Source organism: Sporothrix brasiliensis (genome assembly GCF_000820605.1).
Source record: "Sporothrix brasiliensis 5110 chromosome Unknown Cont20, whole genome shotgun sequence".
Taxonomy (NCBI): Eukaryota; Fungi; Ascomycota; class Sordariomycetes; order Ophiostomatales; family Ophiostomataceae; genus Sporothrix; species Sporothrix brasiliensis.
In genome coordinates this window covers 4,098,278-4,123,427 of record NW_024467139.1, presented here as the reverse complement: position 1 = coordinate 4,123,427, position 25,150 = coordinate 4,098,278, and the positions used below count along the sequence as shown (strand labels likewise).

Genomic DNA, 25,150 nt, shown 5'->3' with positions numbered 1-25,150 from the left:
TTTCGAAAGTTGGAACCGAGAAGCCTCGTGGTTGAAGCTAATGGCGGGCGGCCCGCGGTGTTAGCAGCCAAGTAGTTCCCCTCCCGGCCTTTGTCCCTTTTGTTCGCTTTCGCTGTTGGCGCCCGTCTGGATCGGCAGTGACGGGAAAGGTGGTGCTAACAGCAGCGTTCCAAAAACAAAAGCAAAATGACAAAACAGAGGCTTCTAGTTTGGGGAACGCTTGTTTTCCCTTCCATTTCGTCCTGTGGCTCGGAAGGAGACTGGTAGGAGACTCCAAAGTACGTTTACAGGAAGGAGCGATCAGGCATCGCCGCGTTGTAACGTGCCTGCCTGGTCTGGCTTGGTTGTGCACGTGCTGGATGTTGTCAACTTTCCCAAACTCTCGTGGCTATCATGAAATCAAATCGGAAGCGGATGACATCGAAGCACGGGGCCCTCTCGCATTCCTGACTAAGTGAATTTGTGCCCGTGTGCTTTGCCCTTGTGCCTGGCGTTTTACGGTGCCAAACGGGGAAAAGGGGAGGATCAGGTGGCCGTTGGGCATGTCCTGTGAGACAGCCACGGGCAGAGCGATGCGTGCCCATGGAGGTTTTGGACTGAGATACGGCATGCGCGAGTTACGAAATGTGCTCGATGCAGGGCGTTATTGTAGACTTTCCATTACTCCCGGCCACCGGCGGTTACGTGGTACATGTGTCACTGGCTGGCCGAATGGCTGCAATTGTGCGGGTTTGTGCATGGCTCCTGCCCTGCTGTGAGATGCCATATATTGCCGTTACGGCGGGACACAAGAGCATGGAGGGCTGCATTTTTAACGCTCGCGGTCGCGAAAAAACGGAAGGAGCGTGGAAGGCCTTGGAACATCGAAACGTATCAGACCAGTATAGCCAAAAAGAGAAGGAGCTTCCTTGAGGGTTGACACTCCAGTATTCCATCGCTTCGCGCATTCCTGACAAATTCTCGCTTCGTTCTCGCCTTCGTTATTTTCACGTCTCTCGAAGAGGCTGCACGCACTTTCGAAAACCGGTTACACCCACCCACCCTCCGTTTCTTGTGCATCCAATATGCGTCCAATTATGTCGTTTCTATCCCGTCGACTCCCACGCCTTCACTACTGCACCCCTGCAGAATCTACCAAAGTTGACCCAGGCTCGTCAGGGCAACAACAGGAAGCTTCTCGGAACGCGGATGGATGTCACTTGTACATGAGCGATCGAAACTACAGTAAACTGTGGTCGCATTGGCTGCCCGCCCGGAAACCACGCGGCCGTTTGTCTCGTGCATAGCAGAGAGTTGTGCAGGCTGGGAGATTGGTGGAGAGGCACAGCGTAGAGCGACCGGATGCTCTCGGTCGATGATAGTTTGTTTCCTTTAACCCATGCGCTTTATCGTCGTTCAGCAGATCCGCAGGGCCGCATTGACTGTGCTGAGGCGACCCAGCAAGAAAGGGCCAGAGACAGTCACGCCACAACATCCTGTCGACTCCCTGCAATACTGAACAGCATAATGTCGACCCGACGTGACGCCCAAAGGAAAGTGACTGAGCCAGTCATGGCCTGGCTATCGAGACAAGATAGCTGGGCATGCGTGAATGCCCGGGAGCCACAGTGACAATACAATGCGCTGGCAATCGACCCGCTGCAAGTTACGGTCTGGAGAGAATATATTGGGTACGTCGGACAGAAGCAGATAAAGAGACGGGCATCTGCTGGTGAGAGAGACGCATCAGAAAGACGAGACTGGCAATGCGTGAGGCAAAGGCACAAACACAGTTGAGAACGACAGGAAAGCCGTCAAGAGACGACACTCCTTGCTGGAACACATTCAGACTCTTGCAATTGACCCGGGCCAGACAGTCACACAACCGCCCTGTGACTTCACGGGCGTCTCATCACATCGCATACGCATTTTTCTCGCTTTCGCCCCTGCCGTGCCATCGCCGCCCGTCACACTCTCGCACTCTCTTCCGAAAAACAACACGGTCATAACCGAAAGTGGCATTGACATCGTAAAGGACTCAGCAGCAAAGGCCGCGAGGGCCGCCATCCAGTAGCCACAGGCCGCCCCAGCAATCGACCTGCACAGCCCTCTCGCCTCAGCTCACCCGCAACAGCCCCGTTTCTTTTTGCGCACCATTTACGCACCAGTTGCTTTGTTTCCTGCCCTTGCTATCGTTTTTCCTGAGGATCCTGCTGTCGACCGCTGAAAGACCGCTCTTTTGACCTGTTGCCCAGCTCGTCGCTTTTGCTCCTCGACCCTGGCCGAGCCAAGAGGCCGATCCACACCTCCTTCAACCACACCATCATTTTTACTCAACTGAATGATACGCGCGGTTTTATCGCCTTGCCGCTGGGAACTCTGCCTGTGCCCTGTGCTCTTCCGCTACCACACTCTTCCAATCGAAACCGACACCCCCTGGTCGATCCCCAGCAAGCGCTTGGTCAGAAGACAGGCGGGACCAGTGGTTTCCTTCTGGTCACTCAAACCCCTAATACGCACTTACATATCTTGGGACCTTCCTCGTCATTCTCATGCAGCCCGTTGTCGAGGTTAGCAGTCTGCCTTCGGCGTCGTCCTTTTACTCCGCAATCACTCAGCCTTTGGATATTCGCTACATCCCATCGCCGCCTGCTGTTCCTCAAACCTCGTCAACACATTCGCTATTGTTGCCGTCGTTTTCCTGTAAACCACAACCAACAAGTCCTACCATTGTCTCGGTATCCCAGCCAGCGTTGTCATATGGTGCTGTTGGGTCCAAAGAGGCACTTTTCCAGATCCACCAAGTTGTCCCGACACAAGACAAGCCACTACGCACTTCGCACCTTGTTCTCGCCGCCAAGTCTCTCAACGCCGTCAACGACTTCCATGCAGCTGCTTTGAAGGCCTTTCCCCGGTCTTCTGCCGTTATTGGAACCCGGGCTAGTTTCGAGAGCGATTCTGCCACCGCAATCGGAACCGCTAACGCCGGCGCCGCTTCTCTTGAACAGAGCGACATCTGCGCTCGCGTCACCGATTTCGACGGCAATACCATGGAGGTAGCCTATTTTCCAGCATCGTACAGCTATCCATCTTATTACGGTGGATCGCCTTCTAGGCACCACTCAGCACACGACTACGACTACGACTCCAATCGCGTCTTATATTATTCTTACGACACGCCCTCAGCCGAGCTCTTCAGTCCCCGCTCTGGCAGCGGCTCACGGTTTCGCGAGATGCCTAGCTCCTACGAATACAGCTACCACGATGTTGTCCCGGCCTCGTCTTCAAGCCGGTACCAAGGAGGCCGCGGCCGTACGGCCACGTTACGCCGGAGCGCCACGTCCACATCCGCGGCTTCTTATGAGGTTCCGTCTTCGTCCCGCTACTCATCGCGGGAGTCATTCAAGAACATGAGCACTGCGGGCATGCTCGGTATGGCCGCCGTCGGCGCCGCCGCTGGCGCTGCTATTACCTATTCTGTCATGCGCAACAGCTCTCGTTCGCGCAGCGCTTCTTCGCATGGACACGAGTTCGACAATGCCACAGCCATTCCTTCGTTTCAGCGGCGGTCCACCTTCCCGGATTCGTACCAGGAGTACTCAGGAAGCCGCTATGGTGGCCATGACGGAGGCATGCGAGGACGGTCTCAGAAGGCGACGCGCGAAGTTGAAGATGTGCACAACTACGATAGCGGCCGCGGTCGACTCACTTCGTCACGGGAGTACCGGCCGAGTGGTGGGTCAGTTGGCGGCTCAGGGTCACGAGCCCGCAGTGAGGCGGCGTTCAATCGCTCGCCGCTCATGATCTCAGACGGCGAGATTCGTGGCAGCGGAAGCTACATCTCCTCCCCCTCTCGGAACGGGCCGGCAGGGGCCCCCCCGCTCGCACTCTCTTCGTCTCGCCGTGGCTCCACCTATGACTACCATGGTATTGAACCCGCAGATCGTGCCGAGCCAGACAACTACGTGTCCGGTGCCCGCAGCCACCGCTCCATCCGTGGAAGTGGCGGTGGGGGTAGTCGACTACCATCGACTCCGCCTAACGCAAGCCGCAGTGCTCCAGTGCGGCAGGGTATGAGCCGCTCTGGCAGTTATATGTCCGCGCGCAACATACCCATGCCTCCTAGCGGCGCTGGTGGTAGCTATCCCCAATGGGACAATGACAGCCAGTTTGGCGACGATAACCGGTTCTTGTACGATGAAGATAACGACAGCGTTGCGCCGAGTGACAGTATCAGCTGTGTGGGAAGCCGCAGCCACAGTCGGCGGCACCACCGCTAAGTTGCTCTCCGGCGTTGTTTCATTGTTTTGCATGTCGGAGTGTGCCTTACAGCCAAACCTCCCGGCTTTGTTCTTGCTTGTATAAGTGCTACTTCTTTTTGGCTACATGTTACGGTTTCTGGAACGTCTTATTGTTCATTTAGCCCTGGCTTGGGTTATATCTGGTGCCTAGTTTTTGGATACTTTCGTTCATGATCACGACTTGGATTTTTATTTTTCCGGCTACTCTTTTGTTTCACACACGAGCATTCTGCGCCTATATACATTCTAACGACCAAGTAAGGACCGAGGGTTTCTTTGAGTGTATTATTTATATTTCAAACAGAGCAATCTGCCTTAACAACACTTTCGGGCGGCTGAACATTAGACGAACTGCGGCAACCATTTTTATTGGATCGAGACCGTTTATGATTATTGTTTTCCAATGATACACAATCGTTTACACTGCATCCGTTGTGTGGCCATTTTCCCAGTGTTCCAAGGTGTGCTTTGAGCGCTCACAATTGACAGAGCCTTGGCCCCCACACAGGGCATTCTCGCACTACCCGCATTCATGTCACCACATTTTGTTTCTCCTTCCATTCGCACCCTGCATGGTGCATCCGTGCAGGCTTTGGCGGGGTCTTTTCAAGCATTTTACACCGTTAGGGAGGCTGGAGTATTTCAAACGGAGTACGACGTAACATAATTAGCTCGGCTTGACGACAGCTTTGGGAGGAGGATGCTCGTGCATTAATATCCAGGCACGTCAGACTGTGAGATTCTTCAGTGAGGCGGATGGCGCTGACTAGGTAAGCGCGTGGACAATATACGTATCAAGAATACAAAGCCCTTTCGTCATCCGTGAGATACTGTTGTGAACACTGCAGAGTAACACAAAATTATGGCACCAGGCTGATGACAACTGGAACAATATATGTGTCGTATGCAGGCCTCGACTTTCCGTTCCTATCTGATTGTCTACAGCGATATTCAGTAAACCGGGTGTGGTTGTGGAGTGGAAGTGGCCTCCGATCGCCGGTAGCGGAGCTTATTTTCTTTTTAGCTTCATTCTGTCCTGTCGCCGCGTCTAGGAAAGGGCAGCCACCGGTAGACCATGCCGCTATGGGAGGGAAGGCTTTTTGCGATTGTTGGAATGATGGCATTCTTTCTCACACAAAGAAAAATACAATCGCCAGCTGTCGTATACCAAGAATTAATTAGAAGAATACTGCGCCAGAGGGCTCAGCCATGGCTGGCCCGGTTCAACATAGTATGAATGTCATCATGTGTGACAACGTTAAAAAAACAGCTGTTGTTGAGAAAGTATGCACCCGACGAATAGCCGCATGGGAAATCGTTGACTCATATGACTAACCAGTCGCTTCTCCCCCATTCGACCCGCGCTTGTTCCTAGCAAAAAGAGATTCGTCTTCTTTTGGGCCCAATACTGCTTCGTACTTTTTTGCTGGCCTTTATCGACACTGTCCCCTTTTGTGGATAACGGGTTTCTGGCGTAATCTCACCTTCGCTCACGCGCTGCCACCATTTTACTACTGTCGGTGACCAACATCCTTCAAAGTGTCTCAGGCAAACTCACATACCGTCATTGACACAACACAATTCGCCCTTCCGGAGAATTTAGACGACGCCGGATTCTCTCCGAGACGCTCGCCGCCTGGAATCATTTTGTCCCAGATTTGTTGTATACGCGCACCATCTTCTCGCTTTTGCATCTGACTCAACAATGACTTTTATTGGGCTGGGCGAGTCCATTCCGGCCGACACGGCTCATGTACGTCCTTTGGTTTTAATCCCCGATACGAATTTTGTGATAAACCAGTACAGGCTCTGGGGGCACTTTGTTGACTTGCATGCACCAGGCCGTGAGCGTGTCTCTGCCGACTTGGAAAGCAAATGTTGGCTATGAGGAGGGTGAGGCATGGGTTCTTTCAAAGATGGTCACCGGCTACCCGAGGTACGTTGAAACGCATATCAGTGTCCTGTAGGACGGTCTTGTTTGTGGACGTGGCCTGGGCAGCTTGTTGACACCGTTCAGATTCTTCATCCACAACCTCATCAAGGCGTTTGCCGCGAGTATCGCTGCACGATTTGGCCAGCCTGGTCAGACGGCCATTCTTTTCCCCAGTCGCGCGGCCGCCGCCCGGTGCAAGGCTTTCATTGAGAAGCATGCCACGGAGCCTTCGTCCTTGGACGGCCTCCATGTCGTCCACCTGGGCCTTGATTCGTCCAAGCCGGAAAGCGCATCGTTCCAGACACTGGCGCCAACTATCTCGGCCGTTATCATGCAGCCGAGTGCATTCCCCTTTGCCAAGCAATATTGGCAACACTCCGGCGATGGTGTGTCAAGTCGCCGTGCTGAATACTGCCACAAGCTGTTCAGCGAGGGCCTCTTGGTACGCGTGGAAGACGACGGCCCTGTATTTGGTGCGGTTACGTCGCCTCCGTCGGCCACTGCGTCTGTCCCGAGCCCTGCGCCCCAAGTGGTGCCCGACGTGAAGCCATTCCGTGGTCCTAAACGGTACCGCCGACCTATGTCGCAGAGCGAAACTCCAGCGTCTCCCGTTGCACCCGCCGCGTCACAAAACACCACCATCCCGGCTGCCACGGCTACTAATGGAAACAGCAACGGCCACGGCAACAGCCGCCCTGCTTCGCCAAACAGTGGCGCCGGCGAAGAAGACGAGGAAGAGACAGCAAGATTCCTTGAGGAGCGTTTTGGGCGGAACCTTGACCTGTCGTTCGTCCGCCGTGCCAAATCTGCCATTATACGGCGCATCACTGGTGCTATGACAGCCGACAACGATGTTGACCTCGAACAAAGCCGCGCACCGCCGCCGCCAGCCTCGGCCATTGTGGATGTCAAATCCCGCGGTGTTGCGGACGTCCAGGAGGACGATGTCTACCTGTTTCCATGCGGCATGAATGCCATCTTCAGCGCTCACCGGTTCCTGTTGCGTGCACGCCCGGACCATGCCCACCTGAAAAGCATCAACTTTGGGTTCCCATATGTGGACACACTCAAAATTTTGGAGAAGTTTGGCGCCGGCTGCCTTTTCTACGGCCACGCATCCGAGGCCGATCTCGACGATCTCGAGAAGCGTCTCAAGGAGGGCGAGCGCTTCCTTGGCCTCTTCTGCGAGTTCCCTGGCAACCCACTGCTGACCTGCCCGAACCTGGTTCGCATCCGCAAGCTCGCCGACGAGTATGATTTTTGCGTCGTGGTCGACGAGACCATAGGCACTTTTGCCAATGTCAACGTGCTGCCCTTTGCCGACATTGTGGTCAGCAGCCTGACCAAGATTTTCTCGGGCGATTGCAACGTCATGGGTGGAAGTCTTGTCCTGAACCGTCATCAAAAGGCCACCTATGCCAAACTAAAGGAGGCTGCCACCGCCGAGTATGACCCCGACTCCTACTGGCCCGAAGATGCCATCTTCATGGAGCGCAACAGCCGCGACTTTACCACGCGCGTTGACCGAATCAACGCCAACGCCGAGGCCATCTGTGATGTTTTGCGCGCGAGCCCTCTGGTCAAACAGCTCAACTACCCCAAGTACGGCCCCACCCGCGCCAACTATGAGGCCTGCCGCATCGGTGCCGCGTTGGAAGGCCCCGCGTCCACCGGTGCTGCTCACCGTATCGGCGGCTACGGTGGTTTGTTGTCGTTCAGCCTCCAGACCAAGGCCCAAGCCATTGCCTTTTACGATGCCGTCGAAACAGCAAAGGGTCCTTCCCTAGGTACAAATTTCACACTGACGTCTCCTTACGTCGTTCTGGCACACTATCAGGAGCTGGACTGGTGTGCCAGCTTGGGCGTCGACCCGGACTTGATCCGTGTCAGTGTTGGCTTGGAAGAGGAGACTGCGCTGCGCAAGTGCTTTGAGAGAGCTCTGGCGGCGGCGGCGGCGGCGGCGGCGGCGGCACCGGCGGCACCAGGGAACACCCGCTGAGGTTGTGGCGACGTTAGCGAATCCCAGTTATTTGTTTGAGCATAACTGTGTAGTAGAATATGGCTATTTGGATAAAATTCAAAATATTCTTGCAGCAGGGCCCGTGGTTGGAGCCTGTACGAATTATGCCGCAGTAATTACTCCGTAGAAGGGTTTGGGCTGAAATTAGTGGACCGTTTTAGAGAGTCACAGCAACAGACGCGGCACTTTACAGTGTAATTATTTGTGGCTGGTTCTTCTGGTGTCAGTCCCCAGGCCGCGTCTCCCCCTCCTTTTTATCCCCCTCGTGATTTCCTTCTCGGTAAAATGACCAAAAAAAACTTGACCATCGCGACATGTCCTTTGTCGCGCTGCCATCTTTCCTTACGAGAACCGTCACCGTCTCCGCCACCACGCATATTCCGTCCTTCTCTTGACTTTCTCAAGTCACGTTATTACCTTCCAACTCTTTCCGCATAGTCCGTAATTAGCGCAAGTCGTTCTTTGCATCTCTCCTTCCATTTCGCGCATCGAAGCGTCCTCTTCATCGCGCCTTCCTTGCTCGCAAACGAACCCGCCATCGCGCCTGCCTTCTTGGGTATCCATCTGCCTGAACCCGCTCTTTCCTTGCTCTTTGCGTAACACAGAGACCGCGTCGTCTTGCCCGCTTGTGGCTCACGCCCATTGCCCTTTCCGCTGTGAATCACCTGTCCTGTGATTTCGCAAGCACCAAACGCCCTTTCGTCGTAAGAACAGTTTTGGGTGAAGCCAGTGCCCACACTGCCCAATACAATCGCACTGTCTCACTTGTTCATCACGTTTGTCTTGCCCGCGCAGCACCGGCTTTGTTTTGCGCTCTCTCGCAAGCGGCTCCCCTGCCGCACTTGTTCTGCCCTCTGAGCCCTTTGCGAAGTCATTCGACAATCGTTCCTTTTACCTCTCCCACCAGATCGTCGCACCGTCGTCGCGCCGTCGTCGCATTCAAAATGTCCTCGACGTCCAAAGCCACTCCTGACGAGGCAGCTCCAGCTTCCGACGTCATCCTCAACGACGCGCTTCCCGAAGTCGATGCTGTTGTTGATACCGAGGACGTGCCCGAAGACGACAGTGGCGATCTTTACAGCGACGGTGAAGCCTCTTCCGAGGCCGAATTTGCTGTCGCCGTTGCCGAGGACAACCAAACTATCGATGTGAACGATACAACACATGACACCGAAGCTGACGGTGTTGATGAACCTTATGAGGCTCCTAACAGTAGCGTCCATGATGCTGGCAGTGGCGGCAATGCTGAAGACGCTGGCGCTGCCGGCGGTGTCAGTGAGGGCAAGGCCGAGGTCAAGGAAGGCTCTGCAGTGGCGCCGCCATCGTCATCGGATGAAACAGCACTCGGCACAGGCGACACTGAGTCTGCTGCACAAGGTACTTTAGAGAGTCCACAGCCTGATGCTGACCAAAGAGATACAGCTGACGCCGTACATGCGTCTTATGCCTCCGCTGCTCCTCTTGATGCATCGCCTTCTTCCGCCTCGCCTCTGGCTGAGACAAAGAATGCTGAATCGCTTCTTCCAAACAATGTCAATGAAATTAATGACACCGAAGATGTCAGAAGAGAGGCAGTCGATGCCCTCAATGTTGACTTGACTGCCGCTGATGTTGATGTTGTTGCCGAGGATGCTCCTTCCGCAGTCCCTGCCGTGGCCAGATCCCCGTCTCCTCTTCCTTACATCGACGATATCGCCATGCTCGACACGGGAGAGCCAGGCGAAATTCTCCCAGGCTGCCCTACTGAGTCGTCGTTTACGTCCTCTCTCCAGCCTCAAGCCACATCGGCCGCTTCGGTGGACGCTGACGAAAAGGCTCATGTCTCGGAGAATGGCAGTGGCCCGGGATTAGATTTTGACAAGATGATAGATGCTATTTCAGCCGATGCTGCTAAACCGCCTGCAGGTGCATCACAGGCTCCCATTGGAGCACCCAAAGGTCCTTCCAAGCCCTTCCCACGACCTCCCACTGGTCCTGCTAGTATGACTGGGAGACACCAAAACAACCCTAACCTCCCGAAGCCACCCGGTGTAGCCGTGCCTGGAAGTACTGGCGGTGCAGCTTTCCTGGCTGCTCCTCCGCAGCTCCCAGCCGGCGGTGGTGGCAGACGCGGTCAAACTGCTCGTGCTGCCCAGGGCCAGACCCCGGCTGCTCCTCGACAAGCGAATAATACGCGTGAAAAGGCCGCTGTAGACCGGGCCTATCAAGCGTTTCTGAATGAAGAGAAGATACATGTTGCAGAGGGTAAATGGGAGGCGTTTCCTGAAGGCTCGCGCATGTTTGTTGGTATGTAGTCCTGACTGTCTGGGTTGTCCTGGATCTCGTGGCCCTCTTTGTCATCGAGATGAGAAATATCTAACAACTGTACAGGAAATCTGTCCCAAGAGCGAGTCAGCAAGCGTGATGTTTTCGAGAAGTTTCACCGATATGGCCGTCTAGCACAGATTGCGATTAAATCGGCGTATGGGTTTGTCCAATACCACTCTGTGGCGGAGGCGTCAGCGGCCATGAGAGAACTTGAAGGCGCCGAGATCCGTGGGCGGAAGATTCGTACGTTGCAGCATCTGCCCTATTTGCAATTTTCAATGCGCTTTGTTAACATAGCCTTAGACCTGGAAATCTCGAAACTGCAGACGAAAGACAAGGGTCGCGATCGGGATGCTGGACAAGGTCGTGAACATGACCGCGCGCGGGGCGGCAAAGATCGTTCACCTGAGCGGACAAGAAACAGAGGCGGCCGAAATCGAGAGGCAGATCGTTATGACGGCCGCAGCCAAGATAATAGCCGACACTCGGCAGGCGATCGCTACTCTGACTCGCATGGCGGACATGACACATCTACTCGCCAAGGGTATGGTCGGAACGGCCCATATGGCTCAGAACGAGGGGGCCATGATGACAATAGCCACCGATCCCGCGACCGGTCGAGGTCGCCTTATCGACACAGTGGCGATGATGACGGCCGTAGAGGATATCGCGCTCGCCGCTCACCAAGCCCATATAGCCGAAGCAGGAACAGCAATGGCCGTGGCAGTTCGGATCTGTTGAAGACGCGGTACGGTGCTGATGTGCCCGACGTACAGTTCCTAGTTGCACAAGGGCTGGACCGCGAGTTCATCAAGTGGGCACAAGCGCCGTTCAAGGACCGCGGACTGAAGACGGACGTGATCTTCTTGACTTCACACACGCCGCCACGCGACTCTATCATTCAAGTACACATTTTGGAAGGGGTCATCGCCGTCGTTGATCTAAACAGCCGGGAACAGGCCAATGGCAAGATCCCTTTGCAGGTCTTCAATCGCCAGGCCGGGGCTAGCAACGTGCGATTTGATGGCTACCAAGACCTTGCACCATCAGTTGCCGCCGATGTTGTCCTTAGAGCGAAATCCGCTGCGGTGATCCAACAACCTCCACAATATCATGCACACCAAGCGCCTTACTCGCAAGGCTACCAAGGCGCACCTGGCCATGGCCAGCCATATGCACCCTCGCAAGCAGCTGGGTACTCACCTGTCGCCCCTGCTACCACCACAGCACCCACAAATGGTATCGACTTGGCCTCACTGGTCGGCCAGCTTGACAATACCGCCCTGGCGCAGCTCCTTGGTGCAATGCAAGCAACGCAAGCCACTCCTACCGTTGCCCCTTCTCCTGCGACGACTTATGGACAGCCTCCAGCAGCGGCTCAGTATGCACCGCATAACAATGCTACACAACAATCCCAGCTCGCTGCATTGCTGAGTTCACTTGGAGCGTCAACTGCGTCCCCTACCACTGCACCATCTGCGTATGCATCAACGACTGCTCCATATGCCCGCGGTCTCACTGCATCACAACCTGTACCAACCGGGTACCAGACTGCCGCGCCCCAAGGGCTCGATGAACAGGCTCTCCAAGCTCTCATGGCTCATTTTGTCCCGCCACGGCAGTGATGCGACCTTGCACTCGTCCAGTCGCAGAGAAGATGGATGAAGATACATTGCACAAGGAACCAGTTGATGTAATGCAGAGAACAAAATTGTGAAGATATTCTCAAGGAGATAATGGATACATAAATGAGTGATGAAAAGTCCGTTCCGTGCATGCACTATCCATGGCGTTGTTTTTATCCTATCACATTCCGGTGTGATGATATGTGTGACAAGGAGTCCCAAACTCGCATTATGCCCCCGTCGTCTTTTGTCCATCCAAATATGTACCTCCCAAGTCTCGCTCATATTTCCATGCCTTTTGATGTTCGTATGGAGATGAAAAACATGTAAAACAAGTGTGGCAAAATCTATAATACAAGGAACATAACACAAGTCCATGCGACAAGAACCTAAGGCTGATTATATCTTCTTCGGCGGCCACGTCTCTGGCCGCTTCGTCAGCAGAGTGAGCATCTGTTCGTGTACATCGCTGCCGTCGACGTCATTGTTCTGGGGCTGTGTAAGTTGTAGCCACCGCACCAGCCTCTCTCGCAGCCGGCCCTCGTCCTGACCTACTACGTCGAGGCCACGGTCAGCGCTGGCCAAGAGCACCTCCTCTGGTTCCAATGCCAGCACACCGCCAGCCTGGCGAAGGAGTGCGTCGTCTTCGGCCAGGAAGGCGAGATGACGCTCAACGGCACGATGGGCCAGTCCCGGCACGCCGCTGACAAGGCCAATGCGGTCCCAGAAAGGTGCAATCAGGCCCAAGCTGCGGCTAATGAGCACGTCTCTCGCAGCCGTGGCATGACGGCTTCGTATCGTCGTCTCCGTAGTCGGCGCCGATGCCACTGTCTCTTCTTCATATGCCACGAACGCATATTGCCGCCGAGACTCCGCCTTGCGCTGCAGTTGCTCGACCTGCTTGGGGATCCGGCAAGGGTAGGGCACCACATGGGGGAACACTAGCACAACAAACGGCGTAAACTCCCCACAGATCAGCAGCAGCAGGCCAAAGAGCGGCAGGCGACGCATGTCGTGGCCCCAGCGGCGACGCAGCAAGAGATCCGACCGTGTCGCGTGGCCTGCCTTGACGGCGTCAGCGGTGTCGTTGTTGGCGTCCATGCCGCGCACGAGTTTCGTGTTGGCAAATAGGTACCGCAGTCCCGTCTTGTAAAAGGCGAGGTAGGCTTTGCCCGTGGCCAACAGATGGCTAAAAGTCGATGTCTCGGGCTTCCGTTCCGGCAACGTGAGCGGCGGCGGGCGCGTGGTATGTGGAGGGTTGGCCGCAGAAGGCGTAAGGGTCGGGGCCGTGGCAGCGGCGGCGCTGGGGTCGGACTGGGAGGTCGAAGAGCTGGACACCGGGCGTGCGAGGGGGGCCGCGAACGCAGCTGTTGGCCGCGTGCGGGTGTATGGAGTGGCTGACCGAGTCGTGGCAGTCGGGCGTAACGGGAGGCCACAGCTGTGGTAGGTGCTATGGTACTTGCTGTGGCAACTGCTGCTGTAGGCCGCGACCACAGAGGGCATGAAGCCCGACGGCTTGCCAGCGGTCGCGAGTGCGCGGCCATTGAAGATTGGAAGAAGCATGGAGGCGCGGACAGCGCACAATCGCGTTATGGGTGTCATCGCATCGCCTGTTGGGGGGATGCGGTCGTTGGTGGTCGCGTGGCTTGCTCTGGTGAGAAATATGTTGGTGATACTCCGTAAGGCTGGCCAGGAAAGCTGGCTGCTGTATTACTTTAAGGTGCCTTAGAATAGAGACAATTGAAAAGCTTGGGGGGCGGTCTGGGGTAGGAAAAGTGGATTAGCTTGCTAGGTATCCACCGGTCAGTAATTACTCCGTAACCTTCAGTATGTCGTAAGTTAGACATTGCAGCACAACTGACTTGCGAGAGCATACTCGCGCACAATCGGCATTTCATTACTACGGGTAGGTGGTGGACACAAGCCGCAAAGCTCATTTCATTTAATTGAATATTTTCCAGAGCATTATAGGTTTGGCCGCGACCTGTGCTTTGTGTCTGTCGGCGCTTATAGTGCATCTAGCTATTTATGCTGCGTTGCGATTAATTTTGTTAAATATTCACAAGCAAAGTACCACTTTACAGCCGCGACCGGCTCTCATGGACTATTTATTTGTGTTTTTTTATTCATGATAGTGACGATACACCTTGCCTGCATACTGACCCTTTGTGGTTGTCATCTCCCAAACACAGTCTTGGTTAGCACAGTTATTGCTAGTCACTGAAGTTATTTCCTACAAGGCTGCAGTGCATTCGATCTCAACATCCGTTCCAAGGGGAAGTTGGTGAACGGCAACACACGTGCGGCACTGGGCATAGAGCGGTTAGCGATCTGTTTTCATATATTGAGCGACGATGGGCTAACGAGTGGAACACACCGGTTTAGGATCGGAGCTGAAGAACTCCGAGTAGATCTCGTTAACTGCGGCAAAATCGGCCATGGACGTAAGGAAGATGTTGACCTTGACAACATTGTCCAGGTTCGTGCCGGCAGCTTCTAGGACGGCGCTGAGGTTTTTTAAGACTTGTCTCTAGGGTTTGTCAGCTTCTGCTCGCCCACAATGTATGCCTGTTCGCCATGTCTATGTTATCTCTATCCTGCCGGAGTGTCCACTGGTCCTACTTACTGTCCTGTCCTGGACGCTGCCCTCGGTCATCTGGCCGGTCTTGGGATCAGTGCCGACCTGGCCAGAGCAGTAGACCATGCCGTTCAGTTTGATAGCTTGAGAGAGGACAGGCAACGGGGCCGGGGCGTTGGCCGTGAGGACAGCTTCCTTGGAGGGCATTTTGGCTGACGGTGGCGAAAGGTGGCAGTTTGGTGTAAGTCGAACAATGAAGCTTGAAAATAGATCGATGAGAGAGTGAACAAAGTAGAAGGCATGTGCCGAAGAAAATGTCCTGATATAAGAAGCCCTTGAGCTTCTTTAAAAAAAAGTGGTATCTATGGCAGCACCTACCTAGCGCGGCTTATGCGCAGCCGATAGCGGACCGCCCGGGTGCCACGACAAGTTCTACTGCATAAGCGTGCATTTTCGTCGTTGTCGAGGCAGGCTGATTGTTGGATCCGTGTTTCAAGGCACAACGTGCAGAGAATGTCAATGTTGGTAATTTGTGATAGCCATTCCGATTTGGGGAGACGTTTGACGACAGCACTTCCACAGTTCCTTCCCAGCATTGGCCCGAGTCGGACACCGAAGTCCACGTTATAAATCAGGGAAGGCACGACGTATTTTTCTAATGGCAGGCGCGAGTGAACAGGTCTTGCACAACAGGGCGTAGGTGCCTAGCGCAGCCAATCAGCGCCCGTTTCAGCCTTAGCTCCCCTGGGAATACCCGATTTGGCACAAGCAATTCGGTCGTTTTGTTCGGTGGCAGGAACAACCCAGGAACACGAAGGAGCTCCATCCGTGCTAAGACAGCCACTGCCAGCCGCCGCTCGGATCTTGTTGCAAGATGGCTTCTTTTCCGAGGCGACAACTATTGGCAATACCCTTGCACTTGACGGCTCCCGCCCATTGAGCACGAGACAAAAACAATAAGGTTTATAAAGTCTTTTCTGTCCAAACGGTTCGCCACCCGGAATATGCGAAAGCGTGCGGACAGTTCGCAGCAAGCAGACAAAAACACAACAACAAATTACCTTCCCACCAGCTACATCTTTTGTCATCTTCTCACGGTGTTGGCGTGAGCGGCTGATAGACTATTAGACTGTTTTTTTTTTTCCCTTGTAAGGCCTAGCTCGTTTCACATCGCCTTCCCCGTTTCGTGGGGACAGCAAACATGGCTTGGCCTTGGGAGTTCCTTGAGCTGAGCCCCGAGGAGCGCCAGGCCCGACGTCTTGTCCTTGATCGTTATGGACACTACGGCGCGTTATTTTCCGTGTCACCGATAGTCGTGATGCTACTTGTTCGCGTCACGTTGTGGACTGTGGCCTTTGTGCGGATGCGCTATGGTCAGAGCCTAGGTGGCTCCTCTCGAGGCTCACCAGGATCATCGTCGTCCATCGCCCGCTACGACGCCGTCCCCGACTCCCCTTCGCTCAAGTCGCGCCGACTCACGACCCGTGGCAGCTGGGAAACATGGTACCGTCGGGCCAAGTGGTGGCTATCGGACGATGTCGTGATTTTTGGCCAGCACCTCGGCCAGCGTGACTTATGGGTGGGCGGCGGTTCGTGGATGGCCATTCTTCTGGTGCTGTGTGTTGTCGAAACCGGACGAGGTGCGTTTTGCCCATCGTGATGATTTTAAACCCAAGGAACATACTGACAGCCCTAGACTACATGCACCTCACAAAGCGTTTTGGCATCGTTGCAGTTTCCCAACTGCCGTTGCAGTACGTGTTGGCTTTGCGCTGTGTCAGCCCCGTGCTAGCCATTTTCGGCACGTCGCATGAGCAGGTCAACCGATGGCACCGTGTACTGGGCACCATCATCTATACAATGTTGCTGTTGCACGCTACATTTTACCTCAACTTCTTTGCCTTCTTGGGCAACTTCTGGGCACGCCTCTTGCGGCCAGTTGTCGCCCTAGGCCTAGCTGCTATTTTCAGCATGACACTGCTCACCACGACCGCATTGTCCATTGTGCGCCGCTGGTCGTACCGCGTCTTCTTCATAACGCACGTTTCCGTCGCGTTTGCGCTTCCCGTCCTGGTGATATTCCACGCTAGATATGCCAGCAATTACGTTGCCGCTGCCTTGTTGTTGCTCATCGCCGACCTGACTTTCCGCAAGATTCAAACGGTAACAACGGAAGCCCGGATTGAGATGATACCGGGCACTGAGCTCATCCGACTGACGGCGCCCATTCCATTTTCTAAGCTGGACAAGTACCGGAAGCACCCTGGCAGCCATGTGTATTTGAGCCTTCCCGGCTCGGCGCGGCCATCGACCAACCCCCTGTCTCCGACAAGTATCTTATTCGAGTTCCTCTTCAATCCTTTTACTATTGCCACCGTCAACGACCAGTCGAGCGACTTAACTCTAGTGGTCCGCGCTCGCAAGGGGCCTATGTCAGCAGCGCTCTCGCGACACGCCGGTCCCGTCCAACTTACTAAGAACGAGGACGGCGGAGCCGAAGAGGACAATGACGATGAAACGACTCCGGCCATTCCGACAACCCATGACCTGGGTGCGGCTTCAAACATGGGTGCCGGGACGATGTCCGTCAACCTCGAGGGCCCGTACGGGTCAAGCGCCTACTTCCCGGAACTAACTCCCCACAATTTTGATCGTGTTCTGCTGGTCGCTGGTGGTGTCGGCGCCACATTTGTCGTTCCTCTTTACCGGTCCATCATCGATGAAACCGCCGCGACTCGGAATGGCGGAAGCCTCAAAGTCGACCTGGTTTGGTCTGTCCGTGGTGCTGGCGATGCTACTTGGGCAGTTGTATCGGGCCAGGACGGAAGTGGCCACAGTTTGTTACAGGATCGGAATGTGCATATTTTCTTGACAGGCGGCGGCACAGGTTCAGCAGCTGTGGTGGAAAATAGTGCCGCTGAAGCCGCTATCGAGTTGACCACACTTCGCCGGGACCAGCAGGTAACTTCGCCCCGTGACCGCCGTCCGCAGTCCTACCCGCAAAGTCGATTCGTGCCTCCGGGAGCGTCAAACCGTCAGCGGCCCGATTTCCCCCAGATCGTTGACGACGTGTTCCGTCACGGTAGTGAAGAACGTGTCGCCGTGTTAGTGTGCGGGCCGGAAGCCATGGTACAGGATCTGCGGGCTTCGGTTTCCATGTGGGTACACCGTGGCAGATTTGTGTGGTGGCATAACGAATCGTTCGGTTGGTAGAGAAGCATGCATATGTTATGTCACAGTGATCCTCGTGCACACAGTACTATTAATGCATAATTTCAATCCACACCAGGAGGATTTCATAAACAGATTCCAGTTTGTTCAGCGGCATCGTCATTCTTAATCTCGTCAAACTTCAGTATAACATAAGTGTGATCAAAGCAACGCCTTCTTATCCAATCACATAAAACAGCAGGTCATCCGATTGAGTGGCAAGAGCCAATATTGGATGGCGATGCGAAATATGACGCCATTAGTCAAACCCCGACCTGAAAAATAAAATAATAAAGAAGACAGCACAGCTAGGAAATATATTCCTCGTTTAATCGGTCCGCTTTTTCGCCGTTCCGCTGCCCTCACCGATGTCGCCGGTATCGTCCGCGTCCCAGTTATCTTCGGCGTTTTCATCCCAGTTGTCAAGCTCTTCCTCCAAAGTCGTGCCCCGGACCGCAGTCGAAGAGGTAGCAGCCCCGGCAGCCGTAGATTTTGTCGGCACATCGGCAGGTGATGTCAAAGGCTTGGCGGGTGGAAATGTGCCCACTACCTCGCCGTTGCCCCCATCGTGCAAAATCGTCGACTGGTCTCCGACACCCTCGCCGAGCTCAATGTCAACAACCGACGTGTCAGCCAATACCTCATCGCCGTGGCCCTCCTCGCCCGGCACGGCGGCGTATTTGCGGTTCCGCTTGCGATCCAGCATCCGCTTGTGGTACCATGAGCACAGGCCCAGCGCTGCCAAGCTACCGAGGACGTTGGCCACAATGTCCATGGCGTCAAATACGCGGCCGTTGTCGGGCAGCAGCGCCTGCAGCACCTCAGACCCGACGCCCAGGCCACCTGTGCACACTGCGAGTGCCATGTTCATTGTGCGCCTGCGGCTGGTGTCGACGATCCAGTAGAAGGCGACAGTCAAAAGGAAGAACGTTACAAAATGTAGAATCTTGTCGTTGACAATGTCGCCGAGCTGCAGTGAGCTAAGGCCGGCATAGCCGGCAAGCAGCAGGAGCAGGAAGAAGATGCCTGCGACATACATGAATTAGTGGGGTGCTGATGGTATCCGCCTGTATCCTCCATATCTACAACAGGAGGAGAATCCCCGTTTCTATTGCACACCTGCAAAGGGCAGCCGTATTCTCATGATTTCTGGTTGTGATGGATTGTCTTCAATTTGGGTTCGTCTGTTCTCGAGGAGCTTCTGTAGAGCCTCAGGTGCTTCAGGTGCTTCAGGTGCTTCAGGCGCAGCTGCCTAGGAGGTAATGTGACGCTAGTGAGAGGTAGAGTCGGCTGGTCGCTAAGTCGTGGGATTGCTTTTGGAGAGGTCGCAAATATGTCGGCTGGAAGAAGAAGAATAGTTTGTCGCTGTCGGACGTCGCAGTCTGTTGTCGGATGCCTGAAAGGTACATTGGGATATGTGGGAGCATCTGGAAGAGGTTGGAGAGGGGAGCTGTTTTGGTTTAGGATGCGAAGCGATACGACGGCGATTATTAGTGCCAAAGTCAGAATACCCCATGTTACACTGTATGGCAAGACCGTAAGTAAGCTAGTCGACAAAACGATATGTATGTACACGAGCTTTGTTTCAAACAGGTCCTCGTTTAGTAGTACGGAGTACACGCTGTGCAGCATATACCGAACAACAGGGTCTGCAGTTTGACTTACGATGAACTCCGTATTGTTCTCAAACGGGCAAAGACCTGACCAACACCACCAACGCAACTTACAATCGAGTTTTGCTCCAATTTGACGAGCGTATAACGATATTTCATTTCTGGGAGTACTTTCATCTGATGTCATAATGGAGACAATAGAGCGTCGACCGTAGCAACAGACAATAATAACGAAACTTTTTGTTTTAGAACAAGAGAGGCCTTGAATCACAGTGTGTCTTGCATTGTAACATTCAGGAACCGTATACAGATTCACCAACAAGACGAACGTCAACTGGCGTCATAATACAGTGCGTCTGTTTTTTCACAGCGCTCCGGACAGCACGTTCCGGGGCAGTGGTCCATATTGACATCGCAAAGCCCCCTATTTAACACGTGACCTTGGCCTTCGGCAGTTTGCCGTAAGTAGCAGTACTTTATCATGATCCTGGATTGTGCTAGTTCTCTTCAAGAAAAGCTGTAAATCGAAAATGAAAATCAGAAATACATATAATAAAATATGGTAATTGTTTCACCTTATTTTTATTTCACCAAATGAGCAGCTTTCTGCTGTGCGGCTGGCTTCTTTTCAGGCGTAAAAGTACTACTACTCGACTTCATTACACTGGTTGGCGGTACTGCCGCAAAGCAGGAAAACTGGCGCCTTCGCGCAGCACCAAAAGTCTCCATTAACCTCAACCGCAGAAACAACGACAAAATCGGCCTATTGCGATCCATCAAGCCGCGTCGACATCGACTCCGAACGGCCTCAAATTCCGTCCTCCATCTCTGCAAATGAGCCGCTTTCTCCTAGTGGTCTTGTAGAGGCTCCGTCCGATTTGGGCGTCCCTGTGGACGCGAGCCCATTTCACGCGGATTTTACGCTCCTTATTTTTTTGGCCGCCGCATTTTGGCGATGCTGCGTTACCACTGCGCGCATCCACTCCCCCAGCAACCGCCATTGACAACCACCCTTTTATCGTGACAATTTTTTTGCGTGTGCACCCGCATCGACCACATCATGGTGTCCGTCGTCGATGATGCGCCGACGCGCACACATACGCCCGTTGCCGGCGCCGACAACAACCCAGGTCCCGTCTCGATGCCTGAGGCATCAACTTTCACAACGTCAACCGATGCCGAAGAAGACTCGCGACGCGCCGTGTTTGCCGAGCTCTATCGCAAAACCGAAGCTCGTGTGGCTCTACTGTTTTCCGACGATGGCGGCTACGACTTTGATTCCATCCGCGCACTGATGCAACCGCCACGTCCGTCCGCTAACCGCCTCGACCATCCCCATCTTCCTCCGCCCACAACCGACCATGCCCCAATACACGAGCCACCACTGAAGAAAGCGAAGCGGGTCATTGACGAAGACGACTACGGCGATGATGACGATGAAGACGAGGCCGGCAACGACGGTGCCGACTCAAAAAATGGTACCGGAAACGGTTCTGGGCCGACATCTGGCAACGGGTCCGGGCCTCCACAACAGCTTCTTTCGCCATCAAAGACCGGCAGCTCGCCCGTCCATTCGGTTGGCTCTCCCGACAAGCAGTTTGGCGTGAAGCACGCATTATTACGAGACGAAGCCTTGGCATTGAACGCCACATCCTCATCCCTCTCCCGCACACAATCGCAATCACAGCAACAGTCACACCAGAAACAATCCCAAGTAAAATCCTCGGAAGACGTCCGCAAGGAGCTCGAAGAAGCACGCAATGCCACCGAGGAGGCTGCCCGGCGCAGTTTCTTCACCATCTTCCACACCCTCGAGAACGACCGCACGGCGATGTTGGAGCAACAGCAGCTAGAGGAATCCGAGAAGCAAATCCAAGCTGAGATGGAGAAGAACGGCTCCAACGGTCCCAACGGTGCAGCTGGCCCCAACCAAGGAACTCTTAGCAGTGCCAACCTTGGCGCATCCAGCTTGACGCTCAAGCACCTGATTGCCCGCATCGACTCGAAGCGCGACCAGGTCAAGGCCACTGACGCAGAACTGCGCTCGCTGATCAACGAAGTGCGTAAGAACCGCAGCAAGTGGGCGAGTGAGGAAAATGTTGGCCAAGAAGAGCTATACGAGGCCCTGGACAAGGTGCTCAGCGAGCTGAAGGCGCACACCGAGTACTCCACTCCCTTTTTACAACGCGTCAACAAACGTGAGGCGCCCGACTACCACCTCTATGTCAAGCAGCCAATGGACCTCGGCACGATGACAAAGAAACTCAAAGGCCTTCAGTTTAAGTCCAAAGCCGAGTTTGTTGCGGATCTTAACTTGGTGTGGGACAATTGCCTGAAGTACAACCGTGACGCTGGCCATCCGCTGCGCCGCATGGCGACAGGCATGCGCAAGGAGGCCGAAAAGCTGATTCCACTAATCCCGGACCTGGTTATTCGCTCGCGCGCCGAGGTTGAGGCCGAAGAACGGCGCAAGCAGAATGGTGGCGACGACGATGGCGGCGACGACAGCGACGACGAGCCGATAATGTCTTCACGTGGTCGCAAGACAGGAGCCAAGGGTGTCGCAAATAAGTCGCGTGCTGGTGGTACAACAACTATGATGTCATCGTCAACGGGTGCTGGTGGTGACCAAAAGGAGAGCACGCCAAGTGTTGACCAGAAGCCGGTCCTACAACTCAACGGTCTTCTTGCCAAAACAGGCCGCGAAGGCTCTGACTTTGGGGGTGCCGATACTGGCAGCAATGGCTTCTCTACACCCGTGGGCGCAGCTGCCGGTGGGACAGGATCCCTGACACCGAGCGGGCTCAACGGACACCTGGGCAATGTCGACGCGATGGACATCGATGCCTCGTCATCTGTTCACGGCAATAATGGTATGGCGGCGCTCAATCGCGCTCTCAACGAGGCGGCTGAGCAGACATATGAGGACGAAGCGTATAAGATCTGGAAGCAGGTCACTAAAAAGGACCGCGCCCTGATCGCCAAACAGCGCTACGAACTCTTCCTTGGCAACAAACTCAATGTCGATGAGCCGGCGCTGTTGCGCAACAAGGCGGGCATGCGCTGGTATCTCAAGGGCGCCAAGCAAGCAGAGGCCCTCGGCATCCTTGGCCCTGCATCTCATCACCAGACAGAAGACACTGGCAAGGAAGCGCATGTTGCGTCCTCTTCCAAAGCAGCAGAAACTACTCTCGCCGAGATGGAAGATGATGTTGAGAAAGTTGTCCCCGACTACTACGAACCCGAGAGCATCGTGCCTGATATCCCGTTACGTTTGCAGTGGGTTGTCGACGACGAGGGCCAGGTCGTGAACCAAAATGAAGAGTTCTTGCGTCTTGTTCCTGCAGGCCACTTCGTGTCGCCGACGAGCAAATTGACTAAGCGCATGGAGTCCAACATGCGCCAGATTCAAGAAACACGGAAGATCTGCTCGAAGATCGGTGTCGTGAAGCAAATGCAAATTCAGACACAGGTATGTATATGACCAGCAGTTATTTGGCGACATTTAAAGTCTTTCTACTGGTTTAGCTCTCATACTAACAGATCTGTAGATCTACCAAAATCAATTTCAGCGCTATGACCCTGAGCCATTTCATGAGGCTGATATCGAGCCGCAATTCATCAGCGGCGATGGGCCGTTTATCGCCGGCGAGGCGTCCCGCGCAGCAATGCAGCGGGCCGTTTCCAAGATTTTCTTTCACGCAGGCTTCGAGGAGCTGCAGCCATCCGCAATGGACGCCATGACGGACATTGCAGCCGATTACTTTACGAAGCTCTGCCACACATTTAACGTCTACAACGAAGCGGAGAAGAAAGAGGCGGTGGGTGTGTGGGCGGAGCGGGGCAACCGTTTCCAGCCACGGTATAGCCCAGAAGAGGTCGTCTTGCATACGCTATACGAGAACGGCCACGACATCGACTCCCTCGATTCGTACGCACGAGAGGAGGTTGAGCGCCTCGGCACCAAGCTCAGCGGCATCCATGACCGTATGAAGATGCACCTCAGTGACCTGCTGCGCCCCGCCTTACAGGATGGTGGTACCGAGGCATTCCAGGACGGCAGCGACCAGTTTGTTGGCGGCGACTTTGCCGAAGAGCTTGGCGAGGACTTCTTCGGGTTCAAGGCCTTAGGCCTGGACCGCGAATTTGGCCTTGATATCATGAGTGTTCCCCTTCATCTACTACAGAGCCGTGTGCGCAACCAGCACACCGTGGACGCGCCGACAGGAGTCTCCTCGGAGCTTCTATTCGAGGACCTGAAGCCCCTCGACGCCGTCACTACGACCGGCATAACCGAGGAAATCGGACTTGTAAAGAATTTCTTCCTCGCAAAGCTTCACGCCAATAATGACCAGGCTCTTGTCGAGGACGAGGATCTTCCTGTCAAGCAACGTCGCCCACGGCCACGCCTCGGCGCCACAGGCAAGATCGTATCTCCGCAAAAGCGACCGCCCAAGGAGCAAATTGCCATGGCGAAGCGAAAGAAGCGGGAGCAGGCGGCGGCGGCGGCTGCAAAGGCAGCCGCCGAGGAAGCCCCAGGTGGTGCTGGAGGTCAGAGCCAAGCTGCGGCCGGTGCCACGGCGGCCTCCGAAAAAGGCACGCCAGTCAAGAAGCTCAAGACGGGCCAAACGACGAGCGTTCCTGTGCCGAACCTCAACTACGGTGCAAGCAAAACAGGAAGTGGTGCGCTAGGATCCAACCTTACGAATGGTGTTGTTGGCGATGGGGAGAATGCCGGCAGCCAAGGCAGCCCTGGCGCCGACGAAAAAGACGACGCAGGAGGTCTCATGAGCCCGGAAAGCATCCACTAAACCGTCCACCCGTTGCATTGTTTTTCTGCTGACGTTTTGCTTTATTTCAATGGTCTTCTTTTGTCCTTAGGAGGATGGCAGTGGTTCTGGGCATGTGAATGGTTTACCGGGTTTTCCTGTCTTATTATTCATTATCGTGGCAATTCTGGTGTAACTTTTTTATCTTGGTGTTCAGTGGGTTTCATTCAGTCTCTATTTGGCTACACATACTCGCATTCTTCATTTTATTTATCCCTTCATTCCCTAATCTTTTTCACCGCTGCTTTTCATAACTATGTCGCCTATCTCGCGTTCAGATGTGACTTTGGTTTTTCCCCTCTTCTCTTCATGAACCAATACTACTTATTTACACATAGTGCAACACTGCCAAGCACCCGGGCATTGTCCTCTCTGGTTGAAAGAGCGAGTCCTCGCATACGAATATCCTAAATACCAGCAGGTGGCTATATCGCCAATAGAATTTCTTCTTTCTCGCGGCATGATGTCTTCGTGAAACGACAAACCTCTTCGAAGTTTCTCTTTTTTACGTCACAAGCGCCCGTTCTGACCAACTCTAATGATATGCTTCCTGGCGCTTGTCAAATCGAGAATTTTGGGAAGATATTTCACCATCCCCTTTTGCCGGACAAATTGATCTTCATGTTTATCCGCTCGTCTCTTTTTATCTCATTCACAGTTCCTTTTTGTATGAAGAGAAATGTATTGGCGGGACGCCCGAACATGAAGTTTTGTAAACAAAAGCCGTGTTTTCCGCGGCTGTTTTTTGCCATACT

The 25,150-nt window shown here is 54.3% G+C and overlaps 9 protein-coding genes across 9 annotated transcripts; 6 read left to right on the top strand and 3 right to left on the bottom strand.

Moving 5' to 3' along the window:
* Positions 1 to 3,029: 3,029 nt before the first annotated feature.
* Positions 3,030 to 4,259, top strand: SPBR_07383 (uncharacterized protein; the record flags this gene model as incomplete). The annotated part of the gene is made up of 1 exon (XM_040765637.1): positions 3,030 to 4,259. One exon carries the CDS (start codon positions 3,030 to 3,032, stop codon positions 4,257 to 4,259), a length of 1,230 nt encoding a protein of 409 aa, XP_040617101.1.
* Positions 4,260 to 5,985: 1,726 nt separating this feature from the next.
* Positions 5,986 to 8,212, top strand: SPBR_06752 (cystathionine gamma-synthase; the record flags this gene model as incomplete). The annotated part of the gene is made up of 3 exons (XM_040765008.1): positions 5,986 to 6,033; positions 6,122 to 6,216; positions 6,298 to 8,212. The coding sequence occupies 3 exons, from the start codon at positions 5,986 to 5,988 to the stop codon at positions 8,210 to 8,212; spliced, it is 2,058 nt and encodes a 685-aa protein (XP_040617100.1).
* Positions 8,213 to 9,177: 965 nt separating this feature from the next.
* On the top strand, positions 9,178 to 10,527 carry SPBR_07292 (uncharacterized protein; the record flags this gene model as incomplete). The annotated part of the gene is made up of 1 exon (XM_040765546.1): positions 9,178 to 10,527. One exon carries the CDS (start codon positions 9,178 to 9,180, stop codon positions 10,525 to 10,527), a length of 1,350 nt encoding a protein of 449 aa, XP_040617099.1.
* A 364-nt stretch (positions 10,528 to 10,891) lies between these two features.
* SPBR_07348 (uncharacterized protein) lies at positions 10,892 to 12,165 on the top strand (the record flags this gene model as incomplete). The annotated part of the gene is made up of 2 exons (XM_040765602.1): positions 10,892 to 11,266; positions 11,317 to 12,165. 2 exons carry the CDS (start codon positions 10,892 to 10,894, stop codon positions 12,163 to 12,165), a joined length of 1,224 nt encoding a protein of 407 aa, XP_040617098.1.
* A 399-nt stretch (positions 12,166 to 12,564) lies between these two features.
* SPBR_07444 (letm1-like protein) lies at positions 12,565 to 13,728 on the bottom strand (the record flags this gene model as incomplete). Its single annotated transcript, XM_040765698.1, has 1 exon — positions 12,565 to 13,728. The coding sequence occupies one exon, from the start codon at positions 13,726 to 13,728 to the stop codon at positions 12,565 to 12,567; it is 1,164 nt and encodes a 387-aa protein (XP_040617097.1).
* Positions 13,729 to 14,398: 670 nt separating this feature from the next.
* On the bottom strand, positions 14,399 to 14,950 carry SPBR_07910 (TdcF protein; the record flags this gene model as incomplete). The annotated part of the gene is made up of 3 exons (XM_040766164.1): positions 14,399 to 14,473; positions 14,543 to 14,695; positions 14,792 to 14,950. 3 exons carry the CDS (start codon positions 14,948 to 14,950, stop codon positions 14,399 to 14,401), a joined length of 387 nt encoding a protein of 128 aa, XP_040617096.1.
* A 1,111-nt stretch (positions 14,951 to 16,061) lies between these two features.
* Positions 16,062 to 17,956, top strand: SPBR_06929 (ferric reductase-like protein; the record flags this gene model as incomplete). Its single annotated transcript, XM_040765185.1, has 2 exons — positions 16,062 to 16,383; positions 16,434 to 17,956. The coding sequence occupies 2 exons, from the start codon at positions 16,062 to 16,064 to the stop codon at positions 17,954 to 17,956; spliced, it is 1,845 nt and encodes a 614-aa protein (XP_040617095.1).
* Positions 17,957 to 18,281: 325 nt separating this feature from the next.
* On the bottom strand, positions 18,282 to 18,992 carry SPBR_07826 (vanz-like protein; the record flags this gene model as incomplete). Its single annotated transcript, XM_040766080.1, has 1 exon — positions 18,282 to 18,992. One exon carries the CDS (start codon positions 18,990 to 18,992, stop codon positions 18,282 to 18,284), a length of 711 nt encoding a protein of 236 aa, XP_040617094.1.
* Positions 18,993 to 20,626: 1,634 nt separating this feature from the next.
* SPBR_06423 (transcriptional activator SPT7) lies at positions 20,627 to 24,377 on the top strand (the record flags this gene model as incomplete). The annotated part of the gene is made up of 2 exons (XM_040764679.1): positions 20,627 to 23,038; positions 23,139 to 24,377. 2 exons carry the CDS (start codon positions 20,627 to 20,629, stop codon positions 24,375 to 24,377), a joined length of 3,651 nt encoding a protein of 1,216 aa, XP_040617093.1.
* Between the last annotated feature and the right edge of the window lie 773 nt (positions 24,378 to 25,150).